At 39.6% G+C, this 15,220-nt stretch overlaps 1 protein-coding gene across 1 annotated transcript; it reads left to right on the forward strand.

Annotated features, from left to right (window-relative positions):
- Window positions 1–80: 80 nt before the first annotated feature.
- Window positions 81–14,942, forward strand: TMF1 (TATA element modulatory factor 1). Its single transcript, XM_072347318.1, has 17 exons — window positions 81–371; window positions 856–2,093; window positions 3,776–3,879; window positions 4,749–4,875; window positions 5,142–5,247; window positions 5,401–5,543; window positions 5,984–6,150; window positions 6,288–6,444; window positions 6,844–6,936; window positions 7,783–7,939; window positions 8,404–8,596; window positions 9,190–9,259; window positions 9,349–9,441; window positions 10,435–10,545; window positions 11,135–11,281; window positions 11,688–11,813; window positions 12,568–14,942. Exons 1-17 carry the CDS (start codon window positions 230–232, stop codon window positions 12,709–12,711), a joined length of 3,318 nt encoding a protein of 1,105 aa, XP_072203419.1. The 5' UTR covers window positions 81–229; the 3' UTR covers window positions 12,712–14,942.
- The last annotated feature ends 278 nt before the right edge of the window (window positions 14,943–15,220 follow it).

Genomic DNA, 15,220 nt, shown 5'->3' on the forward strand with positions numbered 1-15,220 from the left:
AGGCGGAAGGCCTCGCTCCGCCTTGCGCGACGTGTCGGAGGGCCGGCTGGCGGCTGCGCGAGGGCTGTTTGCGACGTGGAGCGTGCGGGCGCGCAGGCGCGGAGCCGAGCCCGAGGTCGCCGGCTCCGCCGCTGCCGGAAAGAGGGTCCTACGGGCCCGGGGGTCGCGGCCGCGGCCTTTCCTGTGGCCCGGGGCTGCCGCCTCCGAGCGGGAGCGGGCGGCGCGGAGGATGAGCTGGTTCAACGCCTCGCAGCTGTCCAGCTTCGCCAAGCAGGCGCTGTCCCAGGCCCAGAAGTCTATAGACCGGGTGTTGGACATCCAGGCCGAGGAGAGCCCCTGGCCCGACGCCGTCATCCCCGACTACGGCGACGGTGAGCAGGGTGGCTGCAGGGCCTGAGCTTGCAGTGCGTGGGGCGGGAGGGCGGCTCCTCTCCCGGACTCCCTGATGGGCTGCATGGATCTTCTCCCCTTCACCGTCTCCCCATCTCCTCTCAGATATCCTCTGTCTTGGCGTTATTGCCACAATTTTGTGTGGCTTCTTTCCTGCCTTGCTCAAGTTACTGTTTAATATGGAGAGAGTATGTTTGCTTTGCTCGGATAGTTTTACTTGCTAGAGGTGTCTCTGTCCACCTTAAGTCCTTAAATTACGTTGTCTTCCTTCTTTTATTTTGTCTAAAAGTCAGTTCCGAGCTTTGGTAGGAAGTATTAACAAAAATGATGCTGTTTGCGGTCATGTTAATATTTGCTTTATATGATATTGAAAACTTTTCTGCTGAGCCTGTTGCATGTTCATATAAGGAAGATACAAAACAGTGAATAATTTCAGCCTTAATTGGGTCAATATCTTTGTTTCAGGAACAAATTCTCTCATAAGTGGAGGATGGGATACCTCTTCGTGGGGTTTAAGTTCAAATGCAGAACCTCAGAATCAGCCAGTATCACCAACAGCAATCACCAAACCAGTGAGGAGAGCGGTAGTAGATGAATCTGAAAACTTCTTCAGTGCCTTTCTCTCTCCAACAGACGTTCAGAGTATACAGAAAAATCCAGTGGTGTCCAAACCTCCGGCCAAATCACAGCGACCCAAGGAGGAGGTGAAAAGCACTTTAAAGGAACCTCAGCACTTCAGTCAGCAGGAAGTACTGGTGACTGCAGAGGCAGAAGTGAAAGATTCCTCTGTAGGTGGCCTAGTGGACTTGAAAAACCTTGATAGTCCAAGGGAGAAACTAGCAGAGAATTCTGTGCTTAAATCTAATGCTGAGCATGAAGAAAGCACAAATGAAGTTGCTGACGAAAAGGTGTCTGCTCTAAATTTGAAAGAACCTGAGGATGCTCTTAATGAAAAATCCGGTGTGGGGACAGATAGAGCTGGAGGTGCGCTGGATAGCAACTCACAGCCTCTTAATACAGGTACAAAAGATGCAGGCTTGGAAACTAAGGAACAAAAAACTGAAGACAGACAAAGCAATACACCATCACCCCCAATAAGCACTTTCTCCTCAGGGACATCCACAACTAGCGATATAGAAGTTTTGGACCATGAAAGTGTAATAAGTGAAAGCTCAGTAAGTTCAAGACAAGAAGCTGCAGATTCAAAATCTAGTCTTCATCTAATGCAAACATCATTTCAGCTTTTATCTACATCTGCCTGTGCAGACTATAATCGTTTGGATGACTTTCAAAAAATGACCGAAAGCGGCTGCTCCTCTGATGCTTTTGAAAGAATAGATTCATTTAGTGTGCAGTCTTTAGATAGCCGAAGTGTAAGTGAAATAAATTCGGATGATGAATTATCAGGCAAGGCTTGTGCTTCAGCATCTGTCGCTATCAGTCCTTCTGCACCAAAGACAGAAACGGTTGACACCCTGAAAAGTAAATCTGAAGATGTGAATGACAGTCCTGTGGTACACACTGAGGAAGCTGAGATGGAAGAGAGTGGGAGAAGTGCAACACCTGTTAATTCTGAGCAGCCAGATGTTTTGGTGTCTGCTGTGCAAACTGAGGAACAGGCTGGGAAAGAGGAGGCTGAACCTCAGCCTGATGCTGATGGAAAGGTGCTGGAAGAGGACTCTGAAATGGAAAAGCTTAAAAAGGTAAGCGCAGAAGTTCTGCAAGCACATCTTCTGATTCTGAGCTAAACTCTTGTGTTAAATAGATTAGCCTACCACAGCTGCATTGATTAATACTGAATTAACTGTAGAAGATTATTTAATATTCTGCAGTGGAAAAATATTGCTGAAATATTGCTGAAATTTCTGGTCAAAGCATTTTGGGTTTCACTTATGTTCAGTTATCGGTGTTGAGAATTGCAGCTGATGCAGGCAAGCAGGAAGTACTGAAAAGTCAAATGTATTCATTTAATTGGTTGATACAAATTCCTTTTTTCTGTGAAAGGTGGACGAGATTTCTTAAGGTATTTTGCTTTGATTTGTGAACCTGTGAGCCTTTAGTACCTCAGTAATGTGGGTAATTTTTTGCAAGCATTTTTGCCCCAGGTTTGCAAACTGTCAAAGTCTGATTACATTGCAGGAGTGTTACTTGTGATCTTTGAGGACAGTAGTAGTGTAAACGTCCTTTGTTCTAGATGAATTCATGTGTGTTTTTAGCAGGTTTTAGTCTGCTTCGAAAAAGGAGGCGTATTAGGCATTAAATGGCAAAGAAAGGCATACGTATTGATAGTGAACAGGAGGAATTTGCATGGCTAGTTTAAATAGATTCTTCTCCATGTTTCTAGTTCCTCTGTAGAAGGCTCAGCTTGAGCTTTGTGTGCACTGTTTTATTTGTCCCATTTCCTGCCACCTTCCTGCCACTCTGTTCTCTCTTTAAATTCTGATATGCCTTGGCATATTTCACTCTATATTCTTTTGCATTTTGTTTCAGACATTGTGTTTTTGCATGGTGTGTGACATAGGTAGGCCCTGCTCTTGGCCACATCCTGTAGGCATTTTTGCCATTCCAGTGCTGTTTCTAATCCTAATAAGGAAAAAATAATTGCTTACAGGGCTCATGAAGCCACAATATGATTTGTATTTTAAAGAAAGCTTTTTTTGTTTCTTTAAATTATAGAGAATGTCAGTGTTAGGGAAACTCCACAGTCATGGAATATCCTTAAGTTTACGTAAGTCTATGTAACTTTTCCTGATGTACTGAATAGTAGTTAATGGACCACAGCAACTTTTGTCTTTTGTTGACCACATAATGCCATCCATTAATAGAATCTGTTTGGTTTCTTTATATTTTTATACGTTTGTGTTATTTCCCTCTATTTGGCTGTCAAAAATCTGATATTAGATGAATTTTTATCAGCTCCAAACCTGTCTGAAAGTTAGTTTTCCCTCATCCAATATTAACATTTCACAGAAGAGGCCTCTTCAAATGTGAATAAATCTGTGACTTTGTAAAGAGTGGTATGAGGAGCACAGTGTTAAATCAGAGTGTTTAACATCAGCTATAGTTCTATAGGCTCTGTTTAAAACCTTTGTAATTAAATATAACTGCTGTTCATTTTGTTGAGGAGCTCAGCTGAGCCGCCATATGTGCTTGCTTAGAAGGGTTTTTATTTGAGCTCTAGAATAGAAATCTCGTGTTTAGAAATGACTCAGTTCTAAGTAAACGTAGCAGACACGTGGTGATATTCTGACTTCATGTTCCTGAAAACCTTGAGAAGTTTAATGTTGAACAATATGGGGAGGGAATGGTGAGAGGGGAAAGGGGAAGCTGCTCCTTTGTGTTTTAATTGTCCCATCCATCCAATCTCGATCTGTAAAATGTCCAGGTGATTGATTCATTAACTGAGAAACTGGAGAAGAGGGAAACACAATTACTGAGTACCAGTAAAGAGAAGGCACGGCTGGAAGAAGCTTATGATAACTTAAAGGAGTAAGTATGGATGTATACATGGTCATTGGTCTAGCTGTAACTTTACTGTAGTACACACAGTAGACAAAATGGTAAAACACATACCAGTTATTACTAGAACAAAGGGATATGCAGTATTTGGGGCAGGTGGAAGTAATGCTTGCATGTCCTGTGATGGTATTTCTTAAAGTTGTTAATTCATGTGGCTACAGCTTCTTTTGGGAGGGCTAATGAAAGGGGCTTCAGTAATGAATGGGAATCAGATGTGCAGTCAGATTATGATATTAATAAAAGTCTTTCTTATAAGACTGGAATCTGCTATTAAGGGAAACTCAGATTATGGTATTAATAAAAGGCTTTCTTATAAGGCTGGAATCTGCTATTAAGGGAAACTGACTGCTCTGGTACAAAGAGATAAACTTGATTTACTGTGTCATTTTTTGACTAAAACAGTCAGTGAAAGCAGGGTAGGAGGGCTGGTTGTAATTGAAGTATGAATTAATTATTTAACTCAAGTTAAAATGCAAAATGAACAGCTGAGTTTGCCAGTTTACTTATCAAATATGAATTCTAGACATTTACAGGTAATACGTGAAGGTATTACCTAATGAATAAATTGATCTTAACTTAAAAATTGGTGTATTCATTTCTCCTGTATATGATACAGATTAAGAGGTTATTTGGGAATAACTTGATTAAGGGGTAAAACTTATGAGGTCCATTTATCATTTTATTGCATTCACTGGAAACTTAGTGGATTAATGAAGATCTTTAATTGGTACATCTTACGGATTTGTGTGAAAATCATAAGCATGTTTTAAAAGCATTTAAACTGTTGAAGAATGTTTGGAATGTCACAAACTGTTCTGAAATGTTAATTTTGAATGCAGTGAAATGTTTAGAATGAAAGAAGAGACCAGCAGCATTTCATCTCTTAAGGAGGAGTTTGCACAGCGAATAGCAGATGCTGAAAAGAAGCTCCAGCTAGCATGCAAAGAAAGAGATGCAGCTAAAAAGGTAATCAGCTTTTTAATGAAACAAACCCTTGGAGGTGTTAAAATTTGATGGAATACAGCTCTGAACAATCTCATTTGACTGGGAAGTTAGCTTTACTTTAAATACAATGTTGGATCGGGTAACCTGCAGAGGTCCCTTCCAACCTGTGTTGTTTATGAGGAGCACTGAGAGTGAGGGGGAAAGCAAAAGGTGATCAGAAATAACCATACATTTATCCATAAATATATCCTACTAGAAGACCCTAACTATTGTGTTCTGTTATTTAGGAAGTAAAGACTGTTAAAGAAGAGTTGGCTACTAGACTTAATACCAATGAAACTGCTGAATTACTGAAAGAAAAAGAAGAGCAAATCAAAGGATTGATGGAGGAAGGTATGAATAATAATAATAAAATCTGTAGAATAATTTGAAGTGTCCTGTATTTAACTTAAAGCCTTTGTTACTTGGCAAAGAAAATGTATCGTTTGAAGACTGTTCATAGAGTAGCAGGCAATAGATGCTAAATTTTATGTGTTTTCTTCACAGGAGAAAAACTTTCCAAACAACAGCTTCAGAATTCCAACACTATTAAGAAATTAAGAGCAAAGGAGAAAGAAAGAGAAAATGTTAACGCAAAACAGAACAAAAAGATTAGGGAAATGGAAGAAGAGTTGCAGCATTTGAAACAGGTAAGATTTGCTTTTTTCTCAGAAGCTTTTTAGTTCAGTCTTTTGGGGAAGCTGTAGGTGGACTCTGTTTTGCTGATAAACTTTTCTAATTCTTATGAGTGGAACACTGGGATGCAATTTCAGTCCTTTCAAATTGCAGTCACATCTCTTTCCTGCTGCTTGTTTGCACTTGCACTGCTGATTTGTTACTCAAATCAAGATCTTAAAAGCTGAAGATGTAACATAAGGAAGTATGTGAAACTGCGGTAGTGAAGTGTACTCTGGGGAGGTGACCTTTTCTCTTCCCTTTCTATTTTGGCACGATATTATTAGGTCACTTCAGTCATTTTGTGTAAAGTAATTGTTTTCAATTACCACAGTTGTCATTGTCCTCGCTCAGATGATATGATCTACCCTGTGCACTGGAATTAGTATGATGCTTCTTGTTGGCACCCTGGTAGGTACTTGATGGCAAGGAAGACCTTGAGAAGCAGCATCGAGACAGCATTAAACAACTGAACATTGTTGTGGAGCGACAAGAAAAGGATCTTGCTAAGCTTCAGGCAGAAGTAGAAGACCTTGAAGAACGGAACAGAAGTGTCCAGGCAGCACTTGACAGTGCATACAAGTAGGCATTTATTTATGTCTGTATTCCACTCTACAGTTTTGGTGTCTACTTCTTATGCAGTGCTTCCAAGATGTTACAATGATATATAACGAAACTATTTGTGAAGTCACTGTTTGTTTCTTTTCTCTTTCCCACAGAGAACTTGCAGATCTTCATAAAGCTAATGCTACAAAGGACAGTGAGGCACAAGAAGCTGCCCTGAGTCGGGAAATGAAGGCAAAGGAAGAGCTTGGGTTAGCTCTGGAGAAGGCCAAGGATGAGGCACGGCAGCAGCAAGAAGCTTTGGCAATTCAGGTGTGTCTTAAACTTGGTGAATAAAGCTTCCTAATTGAACAAACCAGTGCATATGGATGGTGCCAAGTACATCTTCCATAAATATACCAGGCACAAAAGAAAATGGAACTAATTTCTAAGACTTTTAATTCTAGATGTCTAAATAAAATGACTTTGACTGTCTGTATTCTAAGTGTGTAGTGTTAGTATCATGTTGCAAAGGTCAAGAAATTTTAACTGGACACAACTCTTGAGGATAGATATTTCTATCTATTTGTTCATAGGTAGAATTCAAGTGTTAAACTTGTAAGCAGACACATCCTGTTTGAGCGTGTTTAAGAGCAGTAGAGGACTGTAGCAATTTGTAGATGGCACTGTAATGTTTGGTAAGAGATTAATGACAACACCTTATTTACCTAGGTGGCAGACCTGAGGGTAGCTCTGCAACGTGCAGAACAGCAGGCAGCGAGAAAAGAAGACTATTTACGTCAGGAAATCAGTGAACTACAGCAGGTATTCTGGCAGATAAGCAATACCAGGGCATATCTGTAAGAAGGGCTCTAAAAACGGAACAAAACATTTACATTGCATAAATATCCTGAAAGAGAGGTTTTATATCCCCAGTTTCCTGTGGTATATTTTTTCCCATGTAGGAGAACAATAAAAATGTGTGATCAAAAGATGTTGCCTTTAATATTGAAAACGAAATTGTAATTTTAAAGCATTTTAAATCTAATTCTGTTGTTCTAATATGAGACAATGTACAGCCATTAAGCTTGTCTTCTAAAATTGCTAGCAAATACATTTCGAATGACTCTTATCTGCTTCTTAAGAGTATTTTTTTTTATGTTAAAGTTCAGATATTTTGTTGTCAAAGTTCTTCAAGTGGTGTCCCCAGGGAAAGTAAATTTAATAACAGATGATATTGGAGCACAAAAGGTTTTGTTTATATGGGGCTGGAACTGAGCAGAATCATGCATCATAAGTATTGTGTAAGTGGAGGATAAGGAGGAGAGAGGTCACCTAAGTAAGGGGCATTCTTTGCCTTTTGCTGCAGCGTTTAGTGTGCTGCCAGTTATAAACTGATAATTTGCAAAGCAGATTAATTCAGGAAGCTTCAAGCATCAGAAATGAATGCTGATATTGGATAAATTGCTTTCTCCTCTTGAAAATGCGAATGTGTGGGCTTTTGCTTTGTCACATATCTAAAAATGGTGCATTTCTCTGCTGGGATTTCAGCTTTACTGTTAGTTTAGTCAGAAGGATTTTAGAATGTGATGTATTTAGATGAGTTGTGTGATATCATTTAAATCCGCTTTATGGTTATAACGCTTTACTACATTAAACTTGTGATTTCAGAGACTCCAGGAAGCAGAGAGCCGGAACCAAGAACTAAGTCAAAGTGTTACTTCTGCTACACGCCCTCTTCTCCGGCAGATAGAGAATTTGCAAGCCACACTGGGAGCACAAACCTCTGCTTGGGAAAAACTGGAAAAGAACCTTTCTGACAGACTTGGTAAGATGTTTGTAGCTTACACTGAGCTGTATGACTCTCATTGGAAGATGTAAAGCAACTGAAAGTAAATTTAAAAGGTTAAAATGTTTGCCCAAGGGTCAGGTGAGTCAATTGGAATTGGTAAGCACAAAATACGTTCCTGTAAGGAACTGATATATAGGTTGTATTGCCGAAGTTCTCAGGTACATAACACTCTGATTTTCTTGAAAACACAAGGGATAATGTGACTGTAAGATAGAGGTGTTTCAGTATGCATGTACTTACAGCATCTAAAAGGGGCGTGAACACTGAGACACTGAGGATAGACTGGCACTTAGAAAGGAAAAAAAATTGTTGATTCAAAAATATCATAAAAATGCCTCAACTTCCATTTTGATGCGTAAACAATTGACCCATGTTATAAGTGTGAGAGCAGAAAAAGTAAATTCTGTGTTGGTTTGTTTGTTTTTTGTCTTTAACATTAGGTGAGTCTCAAACTCTTCTAGCAGCAGCTGCTGAGAGAGAACGAGCTGCTACAGAAGAGCTTCTGTCTAATAAAGTTCAGATGTCTTCTACTGAGTCTCAGAACAGTCGCTTAAGGCAAGAGAATAGTCGCCTCCAGGCTCAGGTAGAAATGGAGAGAAATAAACTGAAGAAAATGGAAGTTGAAAACAGTAGGTGAGTAGAGTGAAGTAAACCATCTATTGTAGAAACATTTGCAGGAGCTCGTTGACTTCAAGCTGGATCCTTGAGTGTTGATTTCTTTCCCCGGAGTGTTGACAGTACTGTTTAAAAACAAACAAACAAAAAAGGCAGTTCTTAAGAAAGCAGGCAACTTCTTGAGGATACTTTGTTTCATGCTAGAGATTGTCTGAAACATGGCACTTCATAGTACTTTAACATCTTGAATCCATGCTTTTATGAAGCGACTGTGCTGATAAAGACATTGCTGAGCATGATATATGGTACAGAATATCACTTTGGCCAGTTTAAGTCAGCTGTCCTGGCTGTGTCCCTTCCAGGCTTTTTGTGCCCCCCCAGCCTCCCTGCTGGAGGGGCAGCATGAGAAGCTGAAAAGTCTTTGACTGTGCAAGCACTGCTCAGCATTAACTAAAACATTCTTGTGTTATCGCCTCTATTTTAATCAAAAATACATACCACAGTATCATGCAAACCTTTATGAAAGAAATTAACTCTTTTCCAGCCAACATCAGAACAGAAGTAAATACAGAATACTTATTTCTTGACTTTTTCTTCCTCTTCAATGGTAGGTATGAGGTTGAACTAGAAGAACTCAAAGATGAGTATGCAAGAACTTTGGAAGATGCAAAGAAAGAAAAGGTATTGTCTACCTCAAGTCTACTTCAGCTTTAAGCTGTTACTGACACCTGTGCCAACAGGGGGTTAACAACCCGTGTTTACTTTTGTAGGCACTGCTGACTACTCAGTTAGAAATGGAGAAAATGAAGATTGAACAGGAAAGAAAGAAGGCAATTTTTGCACAAGAAGCAGCAAAGGAAAAGGTACTCAAGCCTAACATTTCCATTCAGTTTTATTGAGGCTATCATTATTCTGTTAGCTATCTAAAAACTAGAACTGTGGCAAGCAGCAAAACAGCCTTAGGGCAGTACAGTATATTCTGAGTGTACACATTAGGAATTTGGCTTTTTCTTTACTGTGCCTACCTTTTATTTTGTGTAAAGTATGTGCTTTTGTAGAACTTGCTGAAGGAAGTCTTGAGTAGTAATTCATTCAATCTGAGAATAGATAAAAACCAGATATTGGTTATTCTAATCTTCTGAATCTTCTTCTGAAGCGACTTGTCTCCTTTGCTTAGACTGCAAGCATTGCTTCCACTGAGTTCCTGTTCTGAGTTTCGCATAGTTGTATGTAATGTACTGCATGCCTTCCACTTAAGTCACAAAATAGTCTTGCAGCGTCAGTAACATCTGATTAGCAGTTGATACTCAAGTGAAACTATTTCTGTTGCTGGTTACTTCCTCTCTCTAGTTCCAAAATGTAACAGTTTTATCCTTCAGAGGGTCCTAAACTTTCAGATGCTGACTGTAAATGAGGTCAGTCTGTTTGGAAGGTATGTCAGTAAGATCAGAAATCTCAGAGTCAATCTTAAAAACATGAAAAGAAAGAAAAAGCAAAAAGAGAATTAACATGCATTCCAAAAAGGGATGTACTTCTGGGTTTTGTTATTCTTCCTGTGATGCATTTGGGCATTTAAAACTGCTTCTGCATTTCCCTCGACTACTGAAAGAGAAATTATTTTGTTGTAGTTTGCAGCTTGTATCTTTTTTGCTTGTAAAGTCTGAAGAGTTAAGCAAAGACTGTAAGTGTAGCACAACAGTTCTTCATCACTGAACTTGCATGTTTTTCACTAGGTGAGGAGGAAAAGGTGATCTGTTTTTACAGAATCTGGCTTTCACCATCCTGTAATCTTTTTTTCTGTAACTAAGTGGTGATTTTGTTTGCCTTGTTGATTTTTCTTTTCTTTTTTATTTAAGGATCGGAAATCATTTACAATTGAAACTGTTTCAAGCACTCCAACTATGTCACGCTCTAGTTCCATAAGTGGAGTTGATATGGCAGGTCTTCAGACCTCTTTTCTGTCACAGGTATTGTATATCAGTAATGTTGGCTTTTTTGATGTGCTTGTTTCTCCTCAGGAAGCTTTATTAATATTGAAAATGACTCTTGAGAATTTGCTTATGAGATGTCTATTACTATAAGCATATGTGGAAGACAACAGGACTACGGTTTTTACTGCAGATAGATATACATGTATATCAGTGCTGAGTTCACATGGCCAATTTCAGACAGAAGCTTTGAATAACATTGGTAGAAGTCAAACTAACTGATTTATCTTCACAAGGAATCCTGGTGTACGTCACAAGCCCACTCTATAGGCTGTGTATCATTGACTGTTCTGGTCTTTGTGAAGCCTGCTGCTTTCATATGGATACAGTTGTCAATGTCTGAGTTAAATGGTGATTGTATGACATAAATACTTGCCAGCAAGGAGCTATCTCAACCTGTAAACATTCACCTTAAGTTTTTGTTTAAAAAAATGAATATTAAATATTGGAGTGCTTGCTTATTAACAGTATAACTATAGTTTTTAAATGAAGTAATACTTCAGGAGAGGGGGGATTTAAAAGCAGGTACTTAAGAGATCTTAAGCTTGTCTAACCTTTCTGTTTGTAGGATGATCCTCATGATCACTCATTTGGACCAACAGCAACCAGTGGGAGCAACCTTTATGATGCTATAAGGATGGGATCGGGTTCAAGTATAATTGAAAACCTTCAATCACAGTTAAAACTAAGAGAAGGAGAGATCTCACATCTACAGGTACTGTAGTTAATGCTTTTATAGATGAAATGCAGCACTTTTAAGGTTAAATATTAATGCAGTCTGCTGTGTTTTGCTGGTTTTATACTCAAAAAGCTTGTTGCTTCTCCTCACTGCAGACAGTCAGTTCTGTTAATTCAGAAAGCCACTGCAAAGTGGCCAAGTAGATAGTGGTGAGCAAGAGAAACATTTGTTGCTTTTTCGTTTTGGCAAGGACTGATCAGGAAAACCAACTTGCCTGTCTGAAACAAAATGAAGCAAAAAACACTGGTCAGATCTGAGAAGAAAGTGAGAGTGCTTCTAGGAGATGCTATTTCTTTGTCCAGTTCATGAAAAGTCTTTACTGTTTCAAAACATTTAATATGAAAAAGGTAATTATCTCTCAATTGTGAAACGTTTCCTTTAGCTGGAAATCGGAAACCTTGAAAAAACTAGATCGATAATGGCAGAAGAACTGGTTAAATTAACAAATCAAAATGATGAACTTGAAGAAAAAGTGAAGGAAATACCAAAACTGCGTGCACAGTTAAAGGTAAGTGCATTTGTGTTGTAAATCTGATGTAACGGGCTCTTTTTAATACCTCTATCAATTTAATATGCCTGTAATCATAAATGATTTCTTTGCTTATTAGAAAATCCGATGATCCCTACTTCATGACTGACAGCCACTTTCAAAACGTCTGTGTTAAGACTTGTGCTTTACGTAGGATTGCATGCTCAGTTAACGAGAGGTCATTTCTGCCGCATAAAGGCAGATCTTTGTAGTAGAGGAGATGTTTTGATAAACAGCATGGATTTATGAGACTGTGATTTAGAGGCTGAATTTGTGCGTGGCGGTGGTATAGTTAACAGGACGAGTATTTTAGTCCTCTAAACAACTTAGAGCTTTAATATTAGAAACACTTTTGGAATAGTTTTGGAAATTACTCCTGTTCTACTAATGCAGAACATCAAAACGTTTCCATAGTCAAATTTCAGTGTGATTTGCTGTTTTATTTTTAATGCATGTGGAAGTTCAACTTCAGGTTGCTTCATTGATTCCTCTGTACCAGCACCAACTCTTTTAAGAACTTTTAACTCTGGAGTTCCTCCTTCTCATATTTAGATGGATCCAGCTGTATTCAGAGAGTCGAAGCATAAAGAGTTTGCTTTGTGCACCACTGTGGAATAGTTTGATATAATTTGATAAAATGATACTCTGCTTGTTTTCCCTAGTAGTGTAAGAATGCTGTTCTAGCTGCAGATCTTTGAGTGACGATCTGATAGCAAACTATGTGTTATTGCAGGACTTGGATCAAAGGTACAATACCATTCTTCAGATGTATGGGGAGAAAGCAGAGGAAGCTGAAGAACTCCGGCTAGATCTTGAGGATGTGAAGAACATGTATAAGACTCAGATAGATGAACTTTTAAAACAAAGACAAAACTAACTCCTATTGGAACTCCGAATGGGATATGGTAACAGATTGTATAGGTATTTGTTTATTTAAATGCTGGATTAAAGTGTCTTGTTTAAAAAAGAAGAACTAAGTGTATAATAGAAAGTGTGTCTATACAATAGAGTTCATATGTTGACAAAAATCAATGCTTTAAATGTCTCCTACTGTTTGCAGTTAAATTATTTGTGCAATATTTTAAGGAAAAAAAACAAAAGTCATGTCTCTATTTCTGTTTTTACTAAATAAGAACCATTTTACTGACAAAAACACTAGCAGGAAAAGATGGTTGTTACCTCATGAGACAGCACTGGAAGGCATGAGATTAACTGAAGTGGCTCTTCATATACTCATATATCCGTGGCAAATCAGAAGTCTTTTAAAATTGTTCTTTAGAAGAGGTTTGCTAAAATTTGAGCAGATCATTTTTAGTAATGAAATAGCAGTGGTTCAGCTGTCTGAAGGGTCATTGGGTATTTTCATGAAAGGAAGATCTCAGGTTAGGACACGGTTGGACAACAATTATCTGTGTGGAATGGTCAGCAGCCTGATCTGAGTCCTGTAAAGCTGAGTGTGAGACACAGATGAAACTATGAACTACAGCTTCATCTTATATTGCTCACATTGTGTCTCATGAGCTGGCTATAGGCGGCTGATCTGGTCGTTCTCAATGTGCTTAACTTAAGACCAGAAATATGGAACATTGGATATTTGCTCTAGGATTGGATGCTGACTTTTATAATGGTAGCTAAAATGGTTTGGAAGAATGCAGGAAAAAAAACAACATATTTTTTGAAATAAAAGAATTGTTGCTGCTCTCATGTTAATCATTCCTGGTATATAAATAGCAAGGTTTAGACTTCTACAGAACTGGATCGCCGCTTAATATAGTTTTCAAGCAAGTCTCCAGTGGCTGCAAAGTATTTCTCATGCCATTCCTTGAGCGAGGTATTGGTCAGACAGCATCCACGTGGCTTGATGCTTAGCCATGCTTTGGGTCGTGTCAGAGGAAACTTTGGAATCGGACCCTTGGGAATGCTGAGAATCGGGGGAAGAAGCTTCCCTCCTCTTCTGTACATTCCAGCCAGCAAATATTTCTCTCTGTCTCAGAGCTGTAGCTGTGATAGACACTGATGTGAAATAGTCCGCTGTTGAAATTCTTGGCCTATCATACCGTTGCCTCCACTGTGAGGGGTTTCTGTTGCATTTGTGTTGGAGAACCATCTCTGTATTCAGTAGACAGAAAGAGGCAAAGGGTACAAATGATGACGAGCTGCTTTTGGTGAAAAGCCTCTCAGAATGTATCGCTTTGCCAACATAGTGAAATGTGCTCCATTGCTTTAAGTGAAAAAGGCCCACAACAAAGAACCAACCCAAAATGAAAGCACTTAGCAGAACGTACTGATTTGCTGCATGTTAAGTCAGCTGGAATTATGGTGGTGCAACTGTCAGCTCATCCATTTCTTAAAGAGCAAAACAAAGGACCAGTCAAACCCCAAAGCAATCAGTACCTTATTTCATGACAATTCATGTTGAAAAACAGCTGTTACTCTTTGCAGAGAACCGGTAGATTGCTCTTTTTACAGTCTTGGAAGTCAGATGGAGCACTTTAAAGGTGCTTAGAGATCATCTTATGGCTTTTCTTTGGACTTAGTACTGCCAGTGTTTAGGAAGGTTAACTGCCATCCTCTTGCATTTATGTTTGTTAGTTTTAAGTAACCCTCATAGAAGCAACTAATTTACAGCACATTCTCACCACATAGGCAAGTGTGAAGGGAGGTTGTCTAAGGGCTCATGCAAAGTATGCTGTTCAGAGGGGTCTTATTTCGTGCCTTTGGCAAGCCAGAGCAAGGGCTCTGCTAAGGGACCTGGTTTGGGTGAGTACAGGAGGAGCTGGCATGGTCTTGAGTTGGCGTTGCCTCCTCCAGGAGCAAAGAAGCAAACATTAAAAGCCACGTGTATCCATCCGTTGGAAAAAGGGTCAGTTCTGTCCATTTTTGTGCCGTTAACGTGTATCCATCCATTGGAAAAAGGGGTTGGTTCTGTCCATTTTTGTGCCGTTAACATGTTTGTTACAATGCACGTTTCACTAAGGGCTATGAAGATCCGAAATAAGGAACAACATGGGTTTTACCCCACGGTGAAAATGGAACCTTTGGTTTCTAATTGTACAATGTGTATAGACTGTACAGAGCATGGGTCGGGGTGAAATAAAACTTTATGCTAAGAGCGGGCTCTGATTCTGTCTGTCAAAGGCCGAACGTAGGGCTGCCCGGGGGCTCCGTGCATTTGGAATTACACTTCAGCTACACGTGAAACGAGTCACGGCTATTTGGGTACAAGGGCCTGGTGTATTTATAACCGCACGGCGATAATGGGATTAGGGATGATGTGAAACACGGGCGAATTTCCTCTGTCGGCGGCAGGAAGGGGCAGCGCCGCCCGTGCCCCGCAGCTCCCCGGGGAGGAAATAGAACAATGCGGCGCTAAGAGGCCGCGCTTC

The sequence above is a fragment of the Excalfactoria chinensis genome, chromosome 12, assembly GCF_039878825.1.
Source record: "Excalfactoria chinensis isolate bCotChi1 chromosome 12, bCotChi1.hap2, whole genome shotgun sequence".
NCBI lineage: Eukaryota > Metazoa > Chordata > Aves > Galliformes > Phasianidae > Excalfactoria > Excalfactoria chinensis.

Coding starts and splice junctions, on each gene's coding strand:
- TMF1 (XM_072347318.1), top strand. CDS start 230: ATGAGCTGGTTCAACGCCTCGCAGCTGTCCAGCTTCGCCAAGCAGGCG. Junction 7,940..8,403: donor GAACCTTTCTGACAGACTTG/GTAAGATGTTTG, acceptor CTTTAACATTAG/GTGAGTCTCAAACTCTTCTA. Junction 9,260..9,348: donor AAGATGCAAAGAAAGAAAAG/GTATTGTCTACC, acceptor TTACTTTTGTAG/GCACTGCTGACTACTCAGTT.